General features: G+C 53.4%; 1 protein-coding gene across 5 annotated transcripts in view; it reads left to right on the top strand.

The window, feature by feature from the left end:
* The window catches only part of FRMD6 (FERM domain containing 6), a 36,029-nt gene extending 15,135 nt beyond the window's left edge, over nt 1–20,894 (top strand). The window contains exons 1-15 of one of the 5 annotated variants that reach the window (XM_005528579.3): nt 3,625–3,744; nt 5,117–5,235; nt 11,915–12,100; nt 13,008–13,098; nt 13,235–13,314; nt 13,954–14,030; nt 14,521–14,707; nt 15,623–15,778; nt 16,304–16,369; nt 16,458–16,526; nt 17,187–17,361; nt 18,564–18,899; nt 18,992–19,117; nt 19,822–19,913; nt 19,996–20,894. In XM_005528579.3, coding sequence (XP_005528636.2) covers nt 12,002–12,100; nt 13,008–13,098; nt 13,235–13,314; nt 13,954–14,030; nt 14,521–14,707; nt 15,623–15,778; nt 16,304–16,369; nt 16,458–16,526; nt 17,187–17,361; nt 18,564–18,899; nt 18,992–19,117; nt 19,822–19,913; nt 19,996–20,280 — 1,839 coding nt within the window. In that variant the 5' untranslated portion in view covers nt 3,625–3,744; nt 5,117–5,235; nt 11,915–12,001 and the 3' untranslated portion in view covers nt 20,281–20,894. Of the gene's footprint in view, nt 1–3,624; nt 3,749–5,116; nt 5,236–7,570; nt 7,590–11,914; nt 12,101–13,007; nt 13,099–13,234; nt 13,378–13,953; nt 14,031–14,520; nt 14,708–15,622; nt 15,779–16,303; nt 16,370–16,457; nt 16,527–17,186; nt 17,362–18,563; nt 18,900–18,991; nt 19,118–19,821; nt 19,914–19,995 lie in introns of those variants that run through there. The other 4 variants (XM_014257505.2, XM_014257506.2, XM_014257507.2 and 1 more) reach the window with 4 other exon arrangements.
* Nucleotides 20,895–26,552: the final 5,658 nt, after the last annotated feature.

The raw sequence follows: 26,552 nt of genomic DNA, 5'->3' as shown, positions 1-26,552 counted from the left end.
AGCCTCGTTGGGTTTAAATCTCAAGCGGCTCCTTTTTATTTCCGTCCTCGCTGACTTGCCAAGCAAAGGCTGGGCACAGTAAATACAGAGGGAGATTTTTGGGGGGGGCAGTTAAATGTAGTGGAATCCTCCCCCAGCTAAAATCTGATGGGAACAGCCCCTCTGGGAGCATCCCCTGAATTCCCAGGGAGACAGGGGTGCTTTGGAGTGGCCAAAATTCCAGAATGCTTGAGAATGCCCTGCTCTCCATCCAGCTCCTGTCTCCAGACCATTCCCAGGGATGCTTCCCCTTTCCCAGCATCATCCAGGGCTGGCTCCTGGTGGTTTTCCCAAAATTCAGCTGGGCTGGATGGAGTTGGGGCTGTACACCCTGAGGAAGGGTCTCAATGTGTGCTGAGGCTTTTAATTATAAACCCAATTGAAGCAGAGGCTTGATTAGAACTCTGTGAATTGGGTATTTATGGCCAAAAATCAGATGGAATTCTCCCAGACAGCCCAGGAAGGGCTGGAGAGGGTCTCTCCACCCTGGCTGCTTCTGTGCTGGGGGGACAGGGATCGCCCACCCCAGCCTGGAGAGGGAGGGAGGGAGCGAGAGCTTCCTTGGAAATCCCCGTGAAATGCAGGAATGGGAGCGAGGTCCAGCTCCTCTCCGGAGTTTATAGCAACGCTCCGGCTGTTGTGGCTCCGTGCCGGGGTTTCTTTATTTAATTTCTTCCCCTTATGGGCTGAGAAACCTTCCCAGCCCCAGCACAGCCCGCTCACAGTAGCTGGGATTTGTTTTCCTCTCTTGTCCAGGGAGGAATTTCTAAATCCCAGCTGCAGCCGGAGCTGGAGCTCTGGAATATGCTGAGTTGGAAGGGGCCCGTCAGGATCGTGGAGACTGATGCTGTGCCAGGTGTCATCGAGCAGCGGTGACACCCCTGTCCCCAAATGCACCCCACAAGGTCTGTGCTCGCTGCTGAGCTCCCTGAGCTGCTGCTCCAGGGTGAATTTCCCCAAAAATCCCTAGAAATGGATGCTGGGCACCGACAGCAGCAAGCCTGGGGTTGGCACAACTGATCCATCAGCCTTTGGGAAGGGAATGGGATGCACAGAGGGATGTGATAGCAACGTGAATAACAACAAAATCGTTGTTGTTTTGTTGCTTTTTGAATAATTTTGAACAAAATCCGAGGGAAACTGTGAGATAAGAGAGCTCCCACGTCTCCCTGTCCATCCCTGCCAGGGACAATGCCAGCATTGAAATTCTGGGATGGGAGACACTCGGTTGGTGATAACGCAGGATCACAGTGAGCCATTGCTATTTCCTGTCCTTTCCATAGAAATACATCCAGTGCCAGAAAAATCCGTGTATTTTTTTGGGAATGGGATTTTTTTCAGTCATAACCACGCCACCTTTATTTTAAAAAATTATTATTATTAGTTTGAGATAGGCCTAGTGATGCCATTGCTAAGCAAAAAGAAAAAAAACCCCACCAACCCCCAAAGAATTCCATTTTCTTTTCCATTTGCCATCTGTGTTTCCGCTCCTTGGGACTTGGAGGGAGATGAATTCCAGAACTGTGAGAGAAATATCACCGGAGTCTTTGGGATTTTCCTCTCCCAGAGAGGAAAAGCAGACTGGACACTGGCTGAGCTCCATTTTTCCGAGCTCTCCCCACGTTACAGCCTGGGATGGCTTTTCCCAGAGCTTCTCCTCCGGCCTTGGGAGCATCTCCCGTTGGAATGAGCCGAGAGATTTCTCCCGGCTCCGGAACAGCGTCGCGCCCGCGCCATCCACGTCGGTGTTTATCCATCGCCTCGCTGGCATCCGAGAGCTCTTCCTGCTGCTTTATTTAGCCTCTGCTGCAAGGCAGGCGCTGGGTTCCTGTATCCCTGTATTCCACAGGGTTTGGAATGGCGCTGGGATGTGCTCAGCAGGACCCACTCGTCCTCCTCGGCACCGCAGCAACGGGGCCGAGTCCCGCTTGTGCCTCCCCACAGCCCCAAAACGGTTTGTGGGTTGGGATAAATGAGCCAAAGGGGGGCTTTGCTTGGTGATCCCCCGGTGTTAAATGCAGGATTGGTGTTTCCAGAGGGGATTTTTGGGGAAAAAGGACATTTCTGGCTGGAATGGCAGGCCCTGCTTGGGCAGGATTCTCCCCGTGCCCTCGGCTTCGTAAGGACTCGAGCAGGAGGTGGGGATGGAGGTGTAGAAACCCTCTCCCAGTTCCACCTGGCACGGGCAGGAGCATGAGGACGAGCCCAAAACCCAGGGATTTCCATCCCCAGCTCTGCAGAAAGCCAGGTTGTTTTTTTCCATGGATTCCCAGCGCCGGTACCGTGCACAACTCCCATAATGGAATTACCCAGCACGATCTGTTGAGCTGCAAACAGATTTCAGCAAGGAGTGTCAGGGTGTTCACAGCAGAGCTGCTCTTTATTTAGGGCTGGGAACAAGCGGCTCCTCTCTCCCGGAGCCTCGTAGAGACTGCGGGGGCCGAGGCGGCCTCGCAGGTCAGCCCGAGAAACGCCTTTAGACGGTTAAAAGTGAGGAATAAATAACTACTCCAAAAACAATCTCGCCAGATGGCACTTCTGAAGGCAGAGCGCCTCGGAGATGCTTTGCTGCTAATTTATGGTGCTGCTGCTGCTGCTATTCCGGGCCTGGGTCACCTATGGAGAGGGATCCGTGTGTGCATCAGCTCCAAAGGGTGGCTGGGCCTCACACGAGCGAGCCCCACTCGCCTTCATCCAGCTGCTAGGGTGGCAGATTTATTGGGAATGGGGTTTCGTTCTGCTCCTGTCTCAACCTGAGTCCTCAGAAATGGTTTGGGCTGGGGCTTGGGGCTGGGGATACTGGGATGGATGTGGGGGGTCCCCTATTCAGGGGTGTTTGGACGCCCACGGAGGACATTGAGTCCCTTCCCTGGGAGATGATAAAATCTCAGGGTTGTTTGGATTAGAAGAGATCTTAAAAAACATCTCGTTCCACCCCCTGCCATGGGCAGGGACACCTTCCACTGTCCCAGGCTGCTCCAAACCCTGTCCAGCCTGGCCCTGGACACTTCCAGGGATCCAGGGGCAGCCACAGCTTCTCTGGGCACCCTGTACCAGGGCCTGCCCACCCTCCCAGGGAAGAACTCCCTCATATCCAACCTAACCCTGTCCTCTGGCAGTGGGAAGCTGTTCCCCCTTGTCCAAACTCCCTCTCCAGTTCTCTTGGAGCCCCACTGGAAGGGGCTCTAAGGTCAATCCAAGCTGAACCAGGTCTCCCAGCCCTCCAGAGCAGAGCCCTCGGAGCATCCCCAGCCTCCTCCGGCCCCTCTCCCCGAGGTCCCCGAGGCAGGAGGATGCTCAGCCCCGCTCCTGGGCACTCCCGGGTGGCTCCAGCCCGGCGGGGACGGTGCCCGTGTGCCCTCCCAGGGGATGCGATGCTCCGGCTCTCCCCGGAGCCTTTCGTGGGCACCGTGGCGGCGGCTGCCCGGCTCCCCACGCCTTCTCCGGGGCCAACACTCGCCTCTCCTACCCGGGGCCGCCCCGTTCCCGAGCCTTTCCCCGCTGTCCCGGGCAGGGCGCCGGGGCGGGAGGCGGTGCCGGTGCCGCTCGGGGCGGTGCGGGGCGGCCCGGGGAGGGGCGGGGGCGGCGGGATGGGCTGGGCTGGGTTGGGCACGGCTCGGCTCGGCTCGGCTCGGCGGGCTTGGGCACGGCTCGGTTCGGTTCGGTTCGGCACGGCCGGCAGGCAGCGCGCTCCCGCAGCCGCAGGTAGGTGCGTGCCCGGCACCCCGCACCGCGCTCCCGGCTCGGCTCAGCCCGGCTCGGCTCAGCCCGGTTCCGCTCCTTTCAGCTCCTTTCGGTTCGCTTTGGCTCGGCCCGGTCCGGCCGGGCTCGCCCCCGCGGGTGGGCCCGGCTCGGCCGCTTGTTGCGCTCGGGGGCGAGTTGGAGCCGGAGCGGTGCGAGCGGCCCCGGCTGCAGGAATGCGAGTCATTTCCTCCGCCCGCCCGCGGGAGCTGCGGCTCCGCCGGAACCCCCCCACGGCCCCCGACGGCCGCGACACGGCCACGACACGGCCACGACACGGCCGCGACCACCCCGGACCCGCTCCGGCGCAGGGCGCGCTCCACGGGCGCGCTCGCCCACGGGACCCCTCGCCCCTGGGGCACGCTCGCCCACGGCACCCCACATCTCCGGGACCCCTCGCCCCTGGGGCACGCTCGCCCACGGCACCCCACATCTCCGGGACCCCTCGCCCCTGGGGCACGCTCGCCCACGGCACCCCACATCTCCGGGACCCCTGGCCCCTGGGGCACGCTCGCCCGCAGATCTCCCTGCCCCTGGGTCACTGGTCTCGCTCAGCCGTGGGCCACCGTGTCCCCTCTCCCATGGGAGCCCTTGATGTCAGGTCACACTCACCCACAGGTGCCATCATCCGTGGGTCCCCTCATTCCCGCTTTACTGTCCCCCATGGGGTCCCCTTGTCCCTGGGCCACGCACACCCGAATGTCCTCATCCCCAGCGGGTCCCCTCACCCCTGGGTCCTCTGTGACAGCTCTTTTGTGGGTCCTGGTGACCCACAGGTGCCCTCAGCCATGGCTGCCATCATCTCTTGGTTCCCGTACCTGCGCTCCTCTCATCCCTGGATCTTCCTGCTCCTGGCTCACAGCCACCTGTGGGACCCCCGGGCTGCCCTCACCCACGGCTGCCCCCCACCCCTGGAGGTGCTCGGGGTGCTCCGCCTTTCCCAGCGGGAATGCGCATCCCTGCCACGTTCTGGAAGCGGCGAGGAGAAATCCGTGCAGCTCCTAAGCCGGGCTTTATCTGCCCCGGCGCCCTCGTGGCAGCGGAGAAATTTGGGCTGAGCTTTCCCAGGACCATCCTTGGTGTTGCTGCGTCCTTGCCCGTGGGAGTGAGGCACATCCCGACCCTGCCATGCCCCTGCCCTCCCCCACCACCTTCTCTGCCGTCTCCCATTCCCGCTTCATCCTCTTCCTGCTCATGGCCAGCGCCTTTCTGGCCATCAGGATGTTTTTCCCTCTAAGCCAAACTCTGCTTTTCCAGAGATGCTTCCGCGTGGCGCTGATGGAGCTTTGCTGCTCTGCCTAATTCTGGGCTGGTTTGTGTTGGTGTTTTTCCACAGGGCTCGCTCTCCCTCTCCGAATCTTGGATAGAGCTGGGATTAATTCGAGCTCTCTTGCCTGAAAGAGATGTTCCGTTTAAAATTCCCAATCCCGAAGGCATATTGGAGTTTGGTTCTAGGTACTGGATTTTTACTATGGGTTTTTAAAGGGTTTCTTTTTTTTTTTTTTTTTTTTTTAAACTGGGTTTATTCAGGCTCTTTAAACCCCGAGTCTGTAAGCAATTATTCCATTACATGAAAGTCAGGACGCTGAGAAAGATTAATTCAGACCAGATGTAAAAATAAATGGGAATTTGAAATTAAGATGATGTCAGTTCCCTCCTGCTAAAAAAAAAACCCGGCAGCCTTTGGACTCCAGATGGAGTATACAAACCATGGCACTGGTTAAAATATCTGCCTGCTCCTTAATTGAGTTTTATGCTGCTTTTTTTTCCCCCCCTTGACTGAAAAGTGGGCTTAGGATATTTTTCCCAAAAAGCTTTCCCCGATTGCGGCCGGGGCAGGGAAGTTGATGGAGGCTGTGGCGTGGCTGAGGAGCTTTCCCAGCTGGAAAACTGGAGAGCGGCGCTGCTGAGGGAAGACAAATCTCCCTCTGCCCGCCCCAGGATTAAAAAAATCAGGAACTTGGTTTGGCTTTGTTTTGTTGGATTTGGAGCTGGAGGCGAGGACGCCACAGAGGGCAGCAGGAGCTCCGGATAGTCCAGGCATGGATTTGAATATTTTGGCATAAAATGGAGCTGGTTTTTGGGTTCTTGTGTGTCTGCAGAGCACTTTGAATCCTATTTTTTTCCCCCCTCCGTGTGCAGCAGGCTCTGCACATTTCCCAGAGTGGGAATGGGTTTGGGCACCAATCCCATGTGGAGGAGTGTGCCTGTGAGCGGGATATTGGGAATGGGGCTCCCCAAAAGTGCCTCCTACTGGGAAGGAAGGGTTTGCCCAGGGCCAGAGCATCTTGGGGGTGTGTTATTATAGAAAATAATGTTAATATCAATCTTTGCATATTATTAATATTCATGTTTACGTGACATTATTAATTATATAATATTACATTGTTAATTAAGTTTAAAATACGACTTTAATTTCTAAATAGGGAGCTCCGTGGTTTGGAGACTCAGGGCTGTGCTTTCTGTGGCGCAGGAATTCGGGATGGTGACTCTGGGCCTTGGGGCTGCTTTGTGGTCCAGGGATCCCGCAGCCAAATCCCAAGGGATTTATGGCAGCTGCTGGTGGTGTGGGCTGCAGCCTGCCCACGGGGAGGGGAGCAAAGGCAGTGCTCCACATCCATGTGCAGCCTTGGGAGCGATGCCTGTCATCCTGGGAGTGGGATCAGAGCTCTGGGAGGTGCTGGGGGATGGTTCCTAAAATGCCTGGGAATGCCATGGGACAGGCTCTGGAGCTGGATGGGAGAGCTGGGCTGCCCTGAGCACAACCCTCTCCAAGCCAGCCTTGATATTGTTCTAATCCCAAAGGCTCAGGCAAAGTTTCCCAGAGGGAAATCGGATGGAAGCAGGGCAGGGAAGAGGAAGAGCAGGCATTGTCCCTCCCCTCCCTGGAGCCCTTGCCAGGAGAAATCCATCTCTGTGTCCATCCTGGCGGAGGCTGGGACGCTTTATTTATATTTTAGTGCTGCAAAGTCAGGGAATGAAGAGGCCTGGGGTGGCTCTGCTGTGGGTTGGACGGAAAATCAGCGCTTCCAGGCTGGATTCTGCTCCGTGCACGACAAGACAGGCAGGGGAGCAGTTTCCTGAGCTTCCTGTGCTCCTCCATGGAATGTGACGTCCCTTGGGGCTCATCCCTAGCAGGAGGGGACATCATCCCATTTTTAGGATGATCCACGTGGCCCTGCCCATCGCTGTTGTCCCACTGCAGTAGCCAAGGGAGAGGAGGATGAAGGAGAACGTTGAAGAGGTGGAGACAGGCGAGCTCCTGGAGGAATTTTCCTTGGAGAGGCTTTTTGGATACCCCCAGCACTCGGGGGCATCTGCTGGGGCTGGTGGGGGCCGGCCCCTGGCTGCCCAGGCTGAGTTTCCAGCATCCAAATAGCTTTTGTGGCGGATGAAGTAATGGAATATTTATAACCGAGTCCTTTTTCCCAGTGAAGGTCTCTTTCATCTGCCTCTCTTCATTAGGAGGAAACTGTTGAGTTCACGAAGAATTGGAGACGATTTTAATTACGGGGCAACCGCAAGCAGGAATTAATCTGGCTTTTGGGTTCGGAGAAGCTGCATTAAGGGACGGCCCTAAAACTTGTAATAACAGCTCTGTGCATACCTGTGCCTGTGATGTGGGGTGAGACCCACTCCAGACTCTTCAAAACAAGAAATTCCTGCCCCGTGAATTCATCTTCCCGTCTCGCCCCGCGCTCTGGGCAGCCTCTGGCTGCGGGATGGCCCCTGCCTACGTGTGGGTCCTGGGCTGGATCCCTTCCCTCGCCCCCGGGGTGCTTCAGGAGGGCTGGAACAAAAGCCTGGAGGTGGGTTAGAATCGGGGAGTGTTGGAGTTATTTAGGTCGGAAAAGAACTCTAGGATTGTAATCAACCATTCCCCCAGCACTGCCGGGGCCACCAATAACCCGTGTCCCCAAGTGCCACAGCCACATGGCTGTTAAATTCCTCCTGGGATGGAGATGTCTGACAGGGATGGGTTTTTTGGCAAGGAGGGATGATGGAGAAATGGGAAGGATCTGCCTGGATGCTCTGGGTCGTGGCTGGGTTGAATGGGGGGCACTGGCATGTCCACATGGGTACCACAGAAGGACAAAGCTGACCCAAACCCACCAGGATGGAGACTCTGCCACTTCCTAAATCCATTGAAATCCATTGAAATCCACGGAGAGGGAACAACGCTGCACATCCACCCAGCCTCGTTTCACGTGCACGGAATCTGGAAGAAAACCCCACCTCAGCCAGCAAGTTCAAGCAATGTTCACTCCTCACCCTGGAATTACATCCAAATTTCTATTTCTGACGAAAGCCTGCACCAGCACCCCCATCTGAACCAATCCCAGGCTCTGCCTGCCCTCGGATGTGTTTGCAGGACCCCGGGATGAACAAATCCCTCGCCGAGTCAGCAGCGCCAGCCCCGGCTGCTTTTCCCAGGTTTTTTGCAGGATGTTTTCATTGCAGCGGAGCTTTGCGATGGGATTTATCCCATGGCATCAGCGCCAGGGAGGGAGACAATATTCCAGCAGCCTGAGCCTGGAAAACACAGCGGATCAAGGAATTTTCTCGGCACGGCTCTGGAGTCACGAGCAGTTTCCAGTGCCTTCCTATGGAGTTTTAATGCTCATTTCCCCATAGCAGGGAAAACGTGGCTGGAAGATCTGGATCTCCTCACTCTGCTGATCCATGCCCGAGTCCTCATTCCCAGTGTTTTATCCAGCTGACTTGGGATGGAAAACCCTTTGGAAGACTGCCCGGAGTGGAGGTTCCTGCTTGGAGTGTGGGGTGATCTGTGTCACCCCCTCTGCTGTGGGGCAATCCAGGGGGGGCTCTCCCTCCAATCCAGGATCTTTCCAGCTCAGAGCCGGGAAGGTTGGGCTCGATCTTTCCAACCCAAACCATTCCATGCTTCCATGTTTGTGCCTCCTCTCCAGACTCCCTCTGGAGCAGCGGTGGCTCGGCGGGGGCAGCGGCGCGGGGTCCCAGGGAATCAAAGCCGACATTGTCGGAACGAGCTGCAGATGCTCGGAAAGAATTTGCCGGCGTCTGGCCGGGGCTGCTGCAGGCACAGCACCCTGGAAAGGGCTTTGTGTGTCCCCTCGCTGAATCCCTGCAGTTCCCAGGGCTGGAAGAGCCCCTGGGAAGCACCTGGAACTGAGGGAATCTCCGTAGGGACCGTCCCTGTGTGGTGGGCTGAAGGAATTTTGCCGTTCAGCAGCGGGAACTGGGATGTTTTCTGTACAAATACCAAAATATACGGTTTGGGGTTGGGATTTTTTCCCCCTCTGATGTTCATGCTCTGCTGACGCCAGCTCGTGTGTGGTTTAATCCCTGGTGCTCTGGGACCAATCCAGGCTGCAGGAGGAGGAGGAAATGCAGTGACTGGTGTGGGGATGAGCAGCCCCAGAACGCCAGAGAACAACAGGACACAGGGAATGGGTTTAAACTGGCAGAGGCCAAGGTTAGATGGGATATTGGGAAGGAATTCTTGGAGGGAGGAGAGGCCCTGGCCCAGGCTGCCCAGGGTAGCTGTGGCTGCCCCATCCTTGGAAGTTTTCCATGTTGGACAGGGTTTGGAGCAACCTGGGATAGCGGAAGGTGTTCCTGCCCATGTTGGGGAGAGAATCCCGGTGATGGATTCTCCAGAAGCTCAGCCCATGGCTGGAATTTTGAGCCGGCTGCAGCCCAGGGAGCTGCCGCGGGAAGAAGCTGTGCTGCACCCCTGGGCCTTGAGGAGCCCTCTGGGTGGGAGCAGGGCACGGAGGCTGCTGGAGGAGCCCCAGGACACGGCTGCTTTGCCGGGAACGCGGCCCCTCCCCAGCCCAGCAAGTCACATCACGCTGGTGCCCGGGAGCGGCCGGGCCCTGCCAAATTCCTTCAGCCCCATTCCGTGCACGCTGGGATCTCTAATGAGCCCTGAAACCAACCTGGCTCCCGTCGGCATCGGCCACGTCCCGGCCCGGCCGCGGCGCTGGCACAGCCTCAGAGCACGGATCCCATGGCACGGCCACGGGGCAGAGCTGTGCTGCAGGGAGGCACTGCATGGGTGCCGTGAGGTTCCGACTCAATTTATGACACCACAATGCACTGCTGCAATGCACAGATGCACTGCATGGGTGCCGTGATGTTGCAGCTCAATGCACGGATGACGCAATGCAACGTGTAGGTGCATGGGGCCAGGATGCACATCTGCGCTGCACAGGTGCAACACATGGATGCCGTGAGGTTCCAACACAATTTATGGACACCACAATGCACTGCTGCAATGCACAGATGCACTGCCTGGGTGCCATGAGGTTCCAGCTCAATGCAAGGATGCCACAATGCATGGGTGCAATGTGTAGGTTCAATGCATGGGGCAAGGATGCACATCTGTGCTGCACGGATGCCATGCATGGATGCCATGAGGTTCCAAAACAATTTATGGGCACCACAATGCACTGCTGCACTGCATGGATGCCATGATGCATTTCTGCAATGCACAGATGCACTGCATGGATGCCATCAGGTTCCAACTCAATGCACAAATACTGCAATGCATGGGTGCAATGTGTAGGTTCAATGCATGGCCAGGATGCAAGTCTGTGCTGCACATCTCTGCAATGCATGGATGAGGTTCCAACACAATTTATGGATCCCACAATGCAGTGCTGCAATGCACAGATGCACGGATGCCGTGATGTTGCAGCTCAATGCATGGATACCACAATCCATGGGTGCAGTGTGTAGGTGCATGGACAGGATGCACATCTGTGCTGCACGGGTGCAACAGATGTAATCCATGAGGTTCCAACACAATTTATGGGCACCACAATGCAGTGCTGCAATGCACAGATGCCATGATGCATTTCTGCAATGCACAGATGCACTGCGTGGATGCCATGATGTTCCAACGCAATTTATGGGCACCACAATGCAGTGCTGCAATGCACAGATGCCATGATGCATTTCTGCAATGCACAGATGCACTGCGTGGATGCCATGATGTTCCAACGCAATTTATGGGCACCACAATGCAGTGCTGCAATGCACAGATTCATGGATGCCGTGATGTTGCAGCTCAATGCACAGCTGTCATAATGCACGGGTGCAATGCATAGGTGTGATGCATGGCCAGGATGCAGGGATGCAACACATGGATGCAATACATGGCTGCAATGCACCATCCCAAGGCGTGCACGCGATGCACGGGCGCAATGCGTATTTGAAATCCATGGATGCCGCGCACGGAATCCGCCCTGCACGGACACAACCTCCGTGGCGCGGCCCCAGAGCGCCCTGGCCATGGGAAAACATCACCTCCAGGTTCCCCAACTTCTGCAAAACCCCAGGAAACGCCACCAAAAAGTCACCTCGGGGCACTTTTCCCCGTGCTGCCGCACAAATATCGCGAATTCCAGGTTTTCCGAAGCCAAAGGCGCTTCCATTTAGACCAAAGCAAATATTTGGTGACGAGGGAGACGCTCTGGGTGCCAGAGTAAATCTGGGGCAGGAAAGGGCTGAACTAGGTCAGAGTTTGAAGTCCATCCTCTTGGTGTCACGTGGGAATTCGTGTCCTCGTGGATGGCAGGGTAAAAAGGGCTTTGGGAACGTTCACCCTCGGAAATGAGAATTTCCTGGGGTCAGTGTTGGGATGGGTTTGTTGGCTCTGAAGGGCAATTCCAATCTGCAAATCCCTGTCGGTGCTTGGATTGCTTTATTTCACCCCAGTAAAGAGTCAGAACTGGGGGGAAGGATGTTGGAAGGGGCGTGGGGATCCTCTTACGGCACCCCACAGCATTTCCTCGCATTTCCATGGCTGGCAGGGAAACCTCCTGCTTCCAGCACAGCTCCTTGCTGGCCCAGCCGGGTTATTCCCAGCAGATAAACTTCTATTTATTTTAATCACGCCAGAAAAGCCTTCCCTGGTGTTTTTCCGGGAGAAATCAAACTGCTGGCTCCGGTTTTTTGGGGCTGGGCCAAAAGCCATGGGGTTGGCAGGAGGGTGGCTGCTTTGGGATGTGCTCAGGGGTTTTGGGGGACACCTCGACCGTGATCCCACACGGTGTGGGGACATGCTGGTGGGTGGGAAGGATGGGGGATGCAGATGTGGAGCTGAGGGTGTGGCCCAGGGCTCACTCCCCGCTTTTTCCCACAGGGATGGCACCCGCGGAGCCCGAGGCCGCCCCGGCCCGCCGCTGAGGTGCCCCCCACCAGCCACCCCGAGCCCCCTGCCCAGAGCACGATGAACAAGCTGCCTTTCCACAACAACAGAGTCATGCAGGACCGGCGCAGCGTGTGCATCTTCCTCCCCAACGACGACTCCCTCAACATCATCATCAACGTGAGGAACCCCCCGAGCGCTGACATTTCCATCACCCCCCTGGGGTTGTGTTTGCATGCCCTGGGTTTGCTCCTGGGATTCCCTTTGGAGCCTGCCTGGCCTCTCCCCACCGGGGAAACGCACACGAGTTGTTCCCCCGAAGGTCGCGGCGGTGTTTTACGCTCTGCCGCTATTTGGCATCCCACGAGCCCCATCCTTCAGCCTAATCCCTTCTGGATGGCTCTTCAGCCTCCTCTGGCCCAGGGAATTAACGGGAGGGGCTTTGTCTCTGATGGGGATGGAGCACTGAATGTGAAGTTCCCCCACTTTTTGGTGATTTTTTTTAATTTGCCCCCACCCAATGTTGCTTTGGAGGCGGGAAAATGTTGAAATTCCTTTCAGAACTTAAAGGGAGCTTGTAAGAAAGATGGAGAGAGTTTTGGAAAGAGGTGGATAACGATAAGAGGAATGGTTTTAAACTTAAAGAGGATTCAGATTAGATAACAGGAATAAATCGTGGCCTGTGAGGGTGGGGAGGCCCTGGCACAGGGTACCCAGAGAAGCTGTGGCTGCCCCTGGATCCCTGGAAGTGTCCAAAGCCAAGTTGGATGGCTTTGGAGCAGCCTGGGATGATGGAAGTCATCCAGGTTGGAGGATGAGACTGTGAATATTCTGATTTCTGCCCCCAAAACATCTCCCCAGTGCTGGGTTCCTCCACCACCCGCTGCTGCCCCGTGCTCCTTTGAGCATCCCACCCCTGTGCTCCTGCACCCCAGACTTTTGGGGGCTCCCCAGGGTCCCCTGAGCCCCACAGCCCATCCTGTCACCCCCCATCCTGCTCGGGGTCCTGCTGAGGGGTTTGGTGCTCCCTGCCCGGCTGAGGCGGGCACAGATGCAGCGGGGGCTCATTCAAGGGTTTTTTTTACAGGTGAAGATTTTGTGCCAAGAGTTACTGGTGCAGGTGTGTGACCTCCTGAGGCTGAAGGATTGTCACCTCTTCGGGCTCAGCGTCATCCAGAGTAAGTCAGGGGCTTCAGTGTAAAAATGAACGCTTTTGGAGACGAGGAGGTCCCAGTTCCCACCACCCCCACTAACGGGTCACGGTGGGAGGCGGGGGACAGCTGGGGATGCTGATGCCACCTCTGTCCCTCCCAGACAATGAGCACGTGTACATGGACCTGGCCCAGAAACTCTACAAGTACTGCCCCAAGGAGTGGAAGAAGGAGGCCAGCAAGGTCAGCGGTGAGGTCTTGCATGGAGAGCTGACGGCAGTAAGGCCACCTCTGTCCCCGTCGCAGGTCACTTCCAGGACCCGGGAATGCTGCCGAGGGGTGGGGCGGGGGGCATTTAGGCACTGTGGGGCTGGGGGGTGGATGTGTAGAATCACACCCCTGGTGCCAAAATCACATCACTCTTAAGTGCCACCGTGTGTCCCAGCTCCGTCCCTGGAGCTTTGGGGTTGTTTTTTTTTTTTTCCCCTCTGATTTTTCTTTTCCTCCCTTACCCTTCAGCAGAATTTTTGAGGCCCTTTCTTCCAAATCCTAAAATCAATTTGGGGTTTTCCTCCTCATTCTTTCAGCGCTTGGGGGGGGGGCTGGTGTCCAGGCTGCAGAGCTGGTGGATGATGGTCTGGGAGAGGGAGAGCAGCAGTGAGGTGTTGCTGGGCTTATCACACCTGCTTTTTAAAATCCAACTCCCCTTCATCTCCAGCATTTTGTGTGGAAAAACGGGTGCCAAACTCTTAACTGAGGGACAAAAATGGCATCAGTGCCGTGGCGTGGCCGTGCCAGACACGAGCCCAGAGAGCTGAGGTGAGGGGCTGGGGTGTGATGCTGGGATCCCCACGGCATTCCTGAAAACCTCCTCCATTCCAGGGGATCGACCAGTTTGGGCCCCCGATGATCATCCACTTCCGAGTGCAGTACTACGTGGAGAACGGGCGGCTCATCAGGTAGGGCGTGCCCACCTCCAGGGGCACCTCCTGGGCTCTGTGTGCCCCCTCGGGGTGCCCTGGGGTGCTGAGCACATCCCAAAAGCTTTATGGGCCGTTTCTGGGTGGGTGCTGAGTGGTTTCCCACAGGGGCAGGTGGGGACACTGCCCCCAGCCAGCGATGACATTCGGGGTGTGGGGACGAAGTGTTTCGGGGTTTAGCACAGCCTGGTTTGAACTTACATGGCTGGGTGGGAGCTGCAGCTGCTGTTTTTGGGGATAAAATGACTGCCAGGGCTTTGGGGGCACAGTGGCACCTGCACACAACTTTTTGAGGGGGTTTATCCCACCTGGCTGGTGAAGCGGTATTCCCACCTTCGCGCCGCCGAGCGGGAATTTGAACAAACAGGGAAAAGAGGGAGCAAAACCCTTTGGTGACCCCTCCCTGAGGGCATCCCCAGGGTGTCCCCTGGCTGCTCACTCCTCCCCGTGTCCCCTGTCCCTCCCACAGTGACAGGACAGCTCGCTACTACTACTACTGGCACCTGAGGAAGCAGGTGCTGCACTCGCAGTGTGTGCTGAGGGAAGAGGCTTATTTCCTGCTCACTGCCTTCGCCCTGCAAGCCGACCTGGGAGACTTCAAGAGGAACAAGCACTACGGGAAGTACTTCGAGCCTGAGGCCTATTTCCCTGCCTGGGTAAGAAATCCTGGTGTGGTCCCTTCTCTGAGGTTGGTGCTCGGAGGCCTCTGGCTGCCTGGGGAAATATCCTGGTTATAAATAACCTGGGAGAGCTGTGGGGATGGAAAAGGGTTGTGTGTGGGGCTGGTGGGGAATTCCCTGTGAGCTGCAGGGATGCTCCTGGGGGATTCTCTGCGGGAATTGCCCCAGCACCATCAGGTGCAGCCCTTTGGGAACTGGTGGCAGAAAATCACAGAATCCCTGAATGGTTTGGGTTGGAAGGATCTTAAAAATCATCCAGTTCCACCCCCTGCCATGGCAGGGACACCTCCCACTATCCCAGGATGCTCCAAGCGCTGTCCAGCCTGGCCTTGGACACTTCCAAGGATCCGGGGACAGCCACAGCTTCTCTGGGCACCCTGTGCCAGGGCCTCCCCACCCTCCCAGCCAGGAATTCCCAATTCCCAATATCCCATCTAACCCTGCCCTCTGGCAGTGGAAGCCATTCCCTGTGTCCTGTCCCTCCATCCCTTGTCCCCAGTCCCTCTCCAGCTCTCCTGGAGCCCCTTTAGGTGCTCAAACCTGTCCCTGGTGCCTTTTCTTCTCCTTCCCAACCTCTTTTCTCGGTTTTGTCCGAAAATCTGCCCGCTTCTCCTTTGTTCACACACGTCACTGAGGAGTGCTGGCCCTGGGCCACGCAGGGAGTCCGTATGTGACTGTCCCTGTCCCAGCACAGGTGTCACCGTGGGATGGGCACAGGGAGCAGAGTTCCCAGTGGGAAATCCCGCTGGCAAGAAGTCACTGGCTGCTGTCATTATTTAGTTTTTGCTTGGAGGTCTCTAGAACAAAGCTCCAATTTACCCTTTTCCCTTGAAACCACCGCTCCCAGGAGCTCTCCCAGCCCTGGACAAGCTTCTCTCCTCCTCCAAACAGGTGGTTGCCAAGAGGGGCAAGGATTACATCCTGAAGCACGTCCCCAACATGCACAAGGACCAGTTTGCCCTGACGGCCTCGGAAGCCCATCTCAAGTACATCAAGGAGGCCGTCAAGCTGGACGACGTGGCCGTGCACTACTACAGGCTGTACAAGGTGAGCCCTGGCCCTGTGGCTCTTGGGATCTTGATTTTGGGAATGCCCTCCCTGAGAAATCCAGGCTGGGTTTTTCTCCTGGGAACAAAGGAGTTTGTTTGCTGGGAGAGCGTGAGGTGTTTTGATGGCATCTCAGAATGGTTTGGGTTGGAAAGGACCTTAAAGCTCGTTCAGTTTCACCCTGTGCCATGGGCAGGGACACCTTCCACCATCCCAAAGTGCTCCAACCTGGCCTTGGACACTTCCAGGGATCCAGGGGCAGCCACAGCTTCAGCCCCACCGCCTTCACAGGGATAATTTCTTCCTCACATCTGATCTAAATCTCTTCTCTTTTGGTTTAAAAGCATTCCCCCTTATCCTGTCGCTCTCTGCCTGTGCCCAAAGTCCCTTTCCATTTTTAATTTGGCACATAAATCATAGAATGGTGACTGGGGTGACTGTGGGAGGATCCCTGGGCTGAGGTGGAGCAGATTTATCAACTTCATGCTGCAAATTGTGTATTTTAAAGCATTTTATCCCCCTTAGGACAAAAGGGAAGTGGAGGCCTCCCTGACTCTGGGGCTGACAACACGGGGCATCCAGATTTTCCAGGTAGGTGACTGAAGGAAGGTGGTGGCTCAGCTCAGCTCCCTGCCCCTACCAGGATCCTCAGCCATGGCTCCCTCTCCTCTTCTTGCAGAACCTGGATGAGGAAAAGCAGCTGCTCTACGACTTCCCGTGGACAAACGTGGGGAAACTGGTTTTTGTGGTGAGTGCCATCATCTCCACCTGGAGCACGGCTTCCAGCTCCAGGGTCCTCAGCACAGCAGGGATATGGAGCTGTTGGAGCAGGTCCACAGAAAGCCTTGGAGGTGCTCTATGGGCTGGAGCCCCATTTCCTATGGAGCCAGGCTGGGAGAGCTGGGAATGCTCACCTGGAGAAGGGAAGGCTCCAGGAAGAGCTCAGAGCCCCTTGCAGGGCCTGAAGGGGCTCCAGGAGAGCTGGAGAGGGACTGGGGACAAGGGATGGAGGGACAGGACACAGGGAATGGCTCCCAGTGCCAGAGGGCAGGGATGGATGGGAGATTGGGAATTGGGAATTCCTGGCTGGGAGGGCGGGCAGGCCCTGGCACAGGGTGCCCAGAGCAGCTGTGGCTGCCCCTGGATCTCTGAAAGTGCCCAAGGCCAGGCTGGACAGGGCTTGGAGCAACCTGGGATAGTGGAAGGTGGAAGGGGGTTGGAAGGTGGAAGGTGGAAGGGGGTTAAGGTCCCTTCCACCCCAAACCACCCTGAGATTCCACAATCCTCAAGCCGGGCATCTCTTGGGCCTGGACGTGGGCGCGGGATGTTTTTTCACAGAGCCCAGCAGGTGATGACAACCTGTGAGCGTTCTCCTCCTCGGGGCTGACGCCTCCCTTGTCCCACCCAGGGCAAGAAGTTCGAGATCCTGCCGGACGGGCTGCCCTCGGCTCGGAAGCTCATCTACTACACGGGCTGCCCGCTGCGCTCGCGCCACCTCCTGCAGCTGCTGAGCAGCAGCCACCGGCTCTACATGAACCTGCAGCCCGTGCTGCGCCAGGTCCGCCGGCTGGAGGAGAATGAGGGTAGGTGCTCCAGGCCCCGATCCCGCCGGGACAGGCTCCCACAGGGGGTTTACAGCTGGGAGAGCAGCCGGGTCTTGTGCCGGCCCCGTGCGCGCAGCCCCCGCGGATGCTCAGGGACGGGCACATCCCTGCCATCCCTGGTGGCGCGGTTCTGCCCGGTGCTTTGGCACAGCTCTCCCAGCGTCCCTCATCCTGGTGGAAGCATAAGGTCTTCTTCCTCTTCTTTGCTCTCCTCATCTTCTCTTTCTCTTCCTCATCTTCCTCTTTCGCCTCTTCCTCTTTTTCTTATTTGTTCTTCTTGTCCTACTCTTCTTCATCCTCCTCATCTGCCTCAGCTTCTTCCTCTTTCTCATATTTTTTGTCTTTTTCTTCCTTGTCCTCTTCATCTTCTTCCCTGTTCTTATCTTCATCCCCCTCTTCTTTTGTTTTCTTCCTCCTCACCATCCTCCTCATTTTTTTCTTCCATGTCCTCATCTTCCTTCTTCTCATCTTCATCCTACTCTTTTCTTCCTCCTCTTCCTTCTCTTTCTCTTACTCCTCCGCTTCCTCTTCTTTCTCATCCTCTCCCTCCTCCTCCTCTTCTTGCTCCTTTCTTGTCTTTCCCCCTCTCATTTTCCTTTCTCTTCCTTATCCTCCTCTTTCCTCTCCTCTCCTCTTCTTCCTCCTCCTCATTTTTGTCCTTCTTGTTTCATCATCTTCCTCCTGCTCCTCATCTTCCTCCTCCTTTTTTCACCCTTGTTTCATCTTGTTTCCTTCTCATCCTCATCTTCTTCCTCCTCACCCTCATCTTCTTCCTTCTCATCCTCACCTTCCTCCTCCTTGTTTCGTCTTCTTCCTCCTCATCCTCATCTTCTTCCTCCTTGTTTCATCTTCTTCCTTCTCATCCTCATCTTCTTCCTCCTCATCCTCATCTTCTTCCTCCTCATTTTGTTTTCTTCTTTTCCTTCTCCTCATTTTCTGCCATCTTCTTTCTCTTCTTCCTCGACATCTCTTCCTCCTCCTCTTCCCCTCCAGTTGGAGGAAGAGCCCAGCACAGGGGTTTTGCACCTGAATGCCGCCGGGGCAGCGCCGTCTCCAGCCGTGCCACCGCGCTGGGCTCGGGTGACAATTCCTTTGTGTGCCAGGGTGTCCCGTGCCCTCCCGGGGGCTCCGCTTTGCCCCGGGGATCATGGGAATCCCGCTGATTCCGTGCCCCCCTGCAGAGAAGAAGCAGTACCGGGAATCCTACATCAGCGACACGCTGGACCTGGACATGGAGCAGCTGGAGAAGCGCTCGCGCGCCAGCGGCAGCAGCGCCGGCAGCATCCGGCACAAGCGGCTGTCCCGGCACTCCACCGCCTCCCACAGCAGCTCCCACACCTCCGGCATCGAGGCCGACCCCAAACCCCGGGAGATGGGCCCCGAGGACGGATTCTCCGGCGCCGGCGCCCACCGCAAGCTGAAGACCTGCAGCTCCATGACCAGCCACGGCAGCTCCCACACCTCCGGCGTGGAGAGCGGCGGGAAGGACCGGCTGGAGGAGGATTCCCAGGATGACGGTGAGGCGCCGGCTGGGCTTTTCCAGGCGCCGGCCTCGGAGGGTGCTCTGAGGGCGCGTGGCTGACTTGTCCTGTCTGCTGGTGTCCGGCAGAGATCGAGATGCTGGTGGATGACCCCCGGGAGCTGGAGCAGGCTGGGGAGATGGAGGTGAGCCCCGACATGTGCGTCTACATCACCGAGGACATGCTGCTGTCCCGCAAGTTCAACGGGCACTCAGGTAAGGTCGTGGCCTCTTCTCTTCCCAATCCCCCAGCGCCAGTCACGGCAGCAGGAACGAGGTGGTCTTTAAGGTCCCTTCCAAGCCTGGTCATTCCATGGATCTTTGGTGTTTGGCAGAGCAGAGCGAGCCCAGGGTGTCCATTTGGGATGCTGGGAAAAACTGTTCACCCAATGGGCTGAAGGAGGGACAGGGTAAAGAAAAGGGGAATTTCTCTCAAATTGTGCCAGGGGAGGTTTGGATTGGACACTGGGGAAAATTTCTTCATGAGAAAGTTTGTCCAGCCCTGGCCCAGCTGCCCGGGGCAGCGGTGGGGTCCCCATCCCTGGAGGGATTGAAAAGCCATGTGGATGTGGCACCTGGGGACACGGGGCAGTGGTGGCCTTGGCGGTGCTGGGGAACAGCTGGGCTCCATGATCTTCTCTGGAGCGTTGTCTGCACCCAGAAAGTCCCACCTGCATTTCCAGCTCTGAGCTGGGAGCTACTGGGAGGTCTTTGGGGATGCCAGGCTCCCTGGGGACAGCTTTGGATGCCATTTTGGGGCAGATTTGGGATGCTTTGTAGGTAATGCTGGTTGCAGGTGGAGCTGTTGGGTTGAAGGCACCCCATTGCACTGAGGCAGCCCTTGTCCCCATGGACAGCAGGAGTGGATCCCAAAAGAGCTGAGCCACCCCAAATTTACCTTTGCACCCTCCTCTGTGCAGGACTCATCGTGAAGGAGATCAGCTCCTCCACCTCCAGCTCCTCGGAGACGGTGGTGAAGCTGCGGGGGCAGAGCACCGATTCCCTACCCCAGGTAACGCGGGATCGGGGCTTTGCAATTCCCCCCTCCCCGGGGCTCCCCGGCAGCTCCTGAGCCTCCTCTCGGCTTTTCCCAGACGACGTGCAGGAAACCCAAGACGTCGACGGACCGGCACAGCCTGAGCCTGGACGACATCCGGCTCTACCAGAAGGACTTCTTGCAGCTGGCCAACCTGTGCCAGGACACGGCGCAGAGCTTCACCTTCGGCTGCGCCCACGGCCTGGACGAGGACGGGCTCTACTGCAACGGCTGCCTGGCCCAGCAGTGCATCAACATCCAGGACACCTTCCCGGTGAAAAGAACCAGCAAATACTTCTCCTTGGATCTGACCCACGACGAAGTCCCCGAGTTCGTGGTCTGAGCGTGGGGAGGCTCCGAGGCCGCCTTCCCCCAGCCCTGCCCCGCTCCCTGCGAGCCACGGGAAGCGTGGTGCTGGAGGATTTATCCGGATCAGGGGCGGGATGGGGCACGGAGAGCATTCCCAGAGGAGTTTGTGCCAAACACAAGTTGTCTTATTCCGACTGGGCGGAGCACGGCTCGGTCGGAGCCCGCAGAAGCCCAGCCGAGTTTTCTCGTGGCGAGGTGGCCTCTCCCCCTCCTGGCCCCCAGGTGACTCTGGGGTGGCTGGAAAGTGCCAGACTGTCGTGTTCAAGCCAAGCCAAAGAAATGTAAATAACCCTAAAGGCCAGTATGGGAAGGGAGAGTTAAGCAATAACCAGCCGGGGATCTCCGGGCACGGTGATGTTCCATGGAGGAAGGCATGGCCAGCAGCTCCTGGGGCAGAGCATGATTCCAGTTTTTCCAAAAAAAACACGTGCTGGAGGTCAGCCCACAGCAGTCCCAGCCAGGTGGATGATGGCTGGAAGCTCTCAGAGCCATTTGCAACTTATTTTTTATCTTTTTCTTTTCTAGTTTTGGTTTTTATTGGGGGGGAGCAAAACCCCAAAACCAAAAAAAAAAAAACAAAACCAAAAATCCCCCACCCCCCAAAAAAAAAGAGAAAGCAATGGAGGATGGAAAATAATAAATCCCCTATAAGGATAATGCAATAATGAATCCCCAAACATTGAATATCTAGAGGATACATATATAAATATATCGAGCTATGTATGTTTATATATGTCTGGATCTTATAGACCCATTTGCATTTTATCCCTGCTCTGAAACACCTTTTATACAAAGGATCTGCCTCTCTTCTTTCACGAACTCTTATCAAGAATCCTGATTTTTTTTTCCTAAGCACTAAGGTGAGAAAACAGACTTTCCTCTCGAGGAGAACGCGCATCCGACCGTATCGTCCGTGTGGCTCTTCCCGCTGCATTTCTCTTCTCCCAAGGCTTTTTCATGCGTCTTTAGGTGTCTTACAGCTGGAAAAAATCCTGCCAGAGGATGATGGTGACGTGCTAGGAGAATCCAGGGGTGGTTTCTGAGTGTGTCCCAGGGAAGGCAGCCAGCCCAGGTGGAATATTTGCCGTCGGTGAAGCGTTGCAGAGTTAATTATCACAGCACAATGCCTTTGTAGTGGATATTTTTAATTAGAGTTTAGCCATTGACAGCCAAAGTTTTGCCATATTTTGATATACCACCGTTGTTTTGGTTTTTGTTTTGTTTTGTTTTGTTTTTTTAAACTGGAAGCTTTTCTTAAAAAAACAAACCAAAAAAAAAAATAATTATAATTATTTTATAAATAAGCACAATCTTATTTTTATAAGAAATGGTGGGGGAGGGAGCTGAGAAAGGGGAGCTGGTACCAAAAGAAACGGAGAGTAGCTATAGGCACAGTACAAATAAAAACCCCAATAATTATACCCAAAATAACCCAAATAAAATCCCAACCTCTTGGGATGCTGGGATATGGGGGAGCTGCTGTGGGACCCTGGCACTGGCACCGTGTCCCCACCCCAGAGCTTGATCTGGCCCTGCCTGAGGGGTTTTATTGGAGAATAATGTCGATATCCAATGTTAGCAGGGCAGGATGGGGGTCCCTAAAGCATCTTTATCTCCCTAAATCCACACAGGGCAGCTGGAGGGACGCTGCTGGGGCTCAGGGCTGTGTGCCCCGCTCTGCTTTGGGGGAAAGCCCACCAAATACCCCCAAAAAAACTCTCTTTGGGTGCTGGGATAACGTTTGTGACTCCAGCTCCACGGCTGGGTTTGCACCAGCAGCGTGAATTTCCGTGCCGGCACAGGCAGGAAAATTCCCCAAATTGATCCCCAGCCTCTTTTTCCCCCTCTGCAACCTCTGGGTGCTCTCCATGGGATCCTCACCCTGCGGAAACTCGGAGCTGGAGAGGCAAAAAAGGGATCCATTGTGTGAAAAAATACTCAAAATGCTCCAAAATGGGGAGGGGGCAGCCCCATCCCGTTATCCTGCATCCAGGGCTGGAGTGATGAGGTTGGAGTTGGGCTGGGATGGAGCTCATCCCTACAAACAGGAGCAGTGCCAGGGCTGGGGGACATTCCCGGTTTATTCCCGGTTTATTCCCGGTTTATTCCCGGTTTATTCCCGGTTTTCCCCGCCTGCCCTCGGGGCTCTGTTCCCCCTGCAATAAGGAGCTGTCTGTCTGCACAAAATAATCCTTTCTGTGAAAGGATCTTCCCATCAGGGAGATGGGAGAGCCCGGTGACTGTGTTGCAAAAGGAGCAAAAAAAAAATAAAAAAAATAAAAAAAAATTAAAAATAAAATTTAAAAATAAAGAAAACTCAAGGAAAACCACTCGGAATTCCCCGGAGCGAAATCCTTTTGTACCAATGAAGTTCGTTGTGTGCCTTTTGCAGTAGGGCTGGACGTGACAATAAAGTGAAAGTTGTTTGCATCACTTGGACTCTTGGAGATGTCAAATGTTCAAAGGCTTTAAAGGGAGAGGTGGAACACGGCTGAATTTAAGGACAAAGTTGTATTTATTGTGTTTTTGGCTCTGGAGAGCGGGGATGAGGCTGCTCCTTGAGCAGGTTAAGGCGACTCCTGCCCTCAGGCAGGGCAGTTGGGTGGGCTGGGCCTTTCAATCCTGATTTTTGGTGAATTTTGTGGGAGTGCCAGCCACTTCCAACGCTCTGGAGTTGGGAAGAAATAAACTCCTGAAATAAGTGGGAGTACGGAGTGTCCGTGGGGATGCTCAGGGGGGTCCCCAACCTTCAGGGGCTGTGGGGATGAAGGGTTGAACCCCTCATTGTGGAGGGCAGAGCCTGTCCCAGCCCCCCAGAACCCCAGTCCTGCTGTGTGATGAGTGAGCCCATCCTCTGCTTCCTTCCCTCCCTCCCCTGCTCGGGGCAGGCTCTCCTTTGGGATGTGGGGTGGGGATTTGGGAGCAGCACCCAGGGGACTTTTCCCCAAGGGTTGGTTCGAGGTGTGACTCCGAGCAGGATCCTGAGTGGATGTTTTTGGGTGGAACACGAGGATTCTCCAGTGTCTGATGGAAGGTTTGTGCTGCCTTTGTCCTCCACAGCACCCAGGACCACCCTCCCATCTCCCACTGGTGCTAATTAAACTCAGAACATAATTGGCCGGTTCTTTTCCATGTGATTTTGCCAGGTTTGCTGATCCTGGCACCTCTTTCCTCCAGCCAAGGAAAACTATGGAATGAACCCACACCCACAGCCTTTCTGTGTCCCCGTTTCCAGTTTCTGGAGCATCTCCTGATGATCCTCAGTGGATTAATCCTCTCACAGGGAGAGGGTGTGGAGTGCCATGGATGGGATATTGGGAATTGGGAATTGTGCCCTGGGAGGGTGGGGAGCCCAGGGTGCCCAGAGAAACCCTGGATCCCTGGAAGTATCCAAGGCCAGGCTGGACAGGGCTTGGAGCAGCCTGGGATAGCGAAAGGTGTCCCTGCCCATGGCAGGGGTGGGAATGGGATGGGATTTAAGGTCCCTTTCCAACCCAAACCCTTCTGGGATTCCCTGAAGATGATGATGATGATGATGATGATGATGTTTTCCATGGGGAAGCAGCATCAGTAAAGCTCCCAGAGTGGTTTTTCCCAGCACTGTCCTGGGTGCAGCCGTGTCCCATTTTGAGCCTGGGGCCCTGATCCTGCCTTTTCCATCCATCCCTCCTCCAAATCCTGGGAGAGGGACAGGGATGGAGCTGTGGGGCTGTGCCCCTCTGGAGTGCCCCCCTCCCCTGGCACCTTCAGCATCCACAGCTCCGGGAGCGTCCAGCGCCTTTTCCACAGGCTCCAGAAATAATTGTTATTATTATCCCAGCAAATTCCCTTTTGTCCTCTAAAAATATCCCTCGGCCCCGGGCGGGCGGGCGCTGACCGTCCGCGGCTCCGGGGCCATAATTGCTGATTTCTGCTAAAATCCGACATTTTTGGGGCGGCACGAGGGAATGAGCCATTTCTGGGAGGGGGACTGCATTGTCTGCTGCCAACTGCAGCCTCCAGATTCCATCCCTGGCCTATAAAAACCCGGAATTTCCCCCAAAGCAGCTGGGGAAGGGTTTGGCACAGGGGTCTGGGGGAGGTGAGGAGGGGAGGGAGCTCTCCCCTCCCCGAGGGGGAAATGGGGGTGGATTGAGTGAATTTCCCTCCCGTTGATGATTTGACTCCATCCCTGCTTCATCTCAGCACGGGGGAGGTTCCCAGGGGAGGGAAAGGTCCTGGAGCTCCCATCCTGCCTGGCCTTTTCCCTGGGATGCTCCCTGCAGCTCCATGGATTTAAAAGATGACTAAAAATAAAAATAAAAATAAAATAAAAATTAAAAAAATAAAATAAAAATAAAATGAAAACACAAATAAATAAAAAATATAAATAAATAAAAATAAAAATAAAAATTAAAAATAAAATAAAAAAAAATAAAAACAAAAAATAAAAAATAAAAATTAAAATTAAAATAAAATATAAATTTAAAAAATTTAAAATAAAATGAAAATATAAATAAATAAAAAATAAAATAAAAATAAAAAAATAAAAATTAAAAAATAAAAATAAAATGAAAATACAAATAAATAAAAAATTAAAATAAAAAAATAAAAATAAATATAAAGTAAAAATAAAATAAAATAAAAATAAAATAAAAAATAAAATAAAAAAATAAAAAATAAAATAAAATAAAATATAAAATAAAATATAAAATATAAAATATAAAATATAAAATATAAAATATAAAATATAAAATATAAAATATAAAATATAAATAAAGTAAAAATAAAATAAAAATAAAAAGTAAAAAATAAAATAAAAATAAAAATAAAAATAAAAATAAAAATAAAAATAAAAAAATTAAAAAATAAAAAATTAAAATAAAAAATAAAGCTGCCCTGACTCTTCTCCAGTCGCTCCAAATCTTGCAGCTCCATCGCTATTCCGGGGCAGCCAGAAAAAAATCAGAGATTTGGGATTTGTAGGACAAATCCCGGTTTTATGGAGCGAAATAAAAAAGGGAAATGTTGCAGTGGTATCCTTAATTTTGTAATTAATTTCCCCCCTCTCCCCACTTTCTCCTGCCGTTAAGAGGGGATGGCTGTGCCTGGAGCTGCATCCTCTTTTTATCCCAAAAAAATAAAATCCCGGCTGGATGTGTCCAGCAGCATCGCCCCAGTGAGGCACCAGTGACTTACTGGTGATAATTACCAACCCCCACCGTGCGCTGGTGGCTTTTTAGGGCGTGTGGGGGGTCTGAAAAGAAAATAATCGAAAAAGAAAATAGAAAATAGAAAGATATTTTTTTTAATTAATTTTTTAATCGCTAAATAATTAAATAATATTTTAAAGAGAAAAAATATAAAATAGAAAAGATATAAAATATAAATATATCTATAATTCTTAACATTAAGTAATTAAGTAAATAATATTTTAAATAGGAGAAATATAAAATATAAACAAATCAATTATAAATATATATATAATTTTGCATCATTAAATAATTAAGTAAATAATATTTTAAATAGGAGAAATATAAAATATAAACAAATCAATTATAAATATATATATAATTTTGCATCATTAAATAATTAAGTAAATAATATTATAATAGAAAAAATATAAAATATAAACAAATCAATTATAAATATATATATAATTTTGCATCATTAAATAATTAAGTAAATAATATTTTAAATAGGAGAAATATAAAATATAAACAAATCAATTATAAATATATATATAATTTTGCATCATTAAATAATTAAGTAAATAATATTTTAAATAGAAAAAAATATAGAATAGAACAAGAAAATATAAAAAGTAAATGCATATAAAAATTTATTTTTAATAATTAAATACTATTTTAAATATAAGAAATGCAAAATATAAAAAGAAAATATAAAATATATGTATAAAAATTATTTTTACTAATTAAATCATTGAATAAATAATATTTTAAATATAGAAATGTAAAATATAAAAATATAAAATACAAATATATATAGTTAACTTTTAATAATTAAGTAATTAATATTTAATAATTACGTTCAGGAGGGTTCAGGAGGGTTCAGGAGGGTTCAGAAGGGTTCAGGAGGGTTCAGAAGGGTTCAAGAGGGGTTCAGGAGGGGTTCAGGAGGGGTTCAGGAGGGTTCAGGAGGGGTTCAGGAGGGTTCAGGAGGGTTCAGAAGGGTTCAGGAGGGTTCAGGAGGGTTCAGGAGGGTTCAGGAGGGTTCAGGAGGGTTCAGGAGGGGTTCAGGAGGGTT

Source organism: Pseudopodoces humilis, chromosome 7 (genome assembly GCF_049639895.1).
Source record: "Pseudopodoces humilis isolate 2021_Gansu_Grassland_sample_001 chromosome 7, ASM4963989v1, whole genome shotgun sequence".
Lineage (NCBI taxonomy): Eukaryota > Metazoa > Chordata > Aves > Passeriformes > Paridae > Pseudopodoces > Pseudopodoces humilis.
This window is presented reverse-complemented; position numbering and strand designations above follow the sequence as displayed.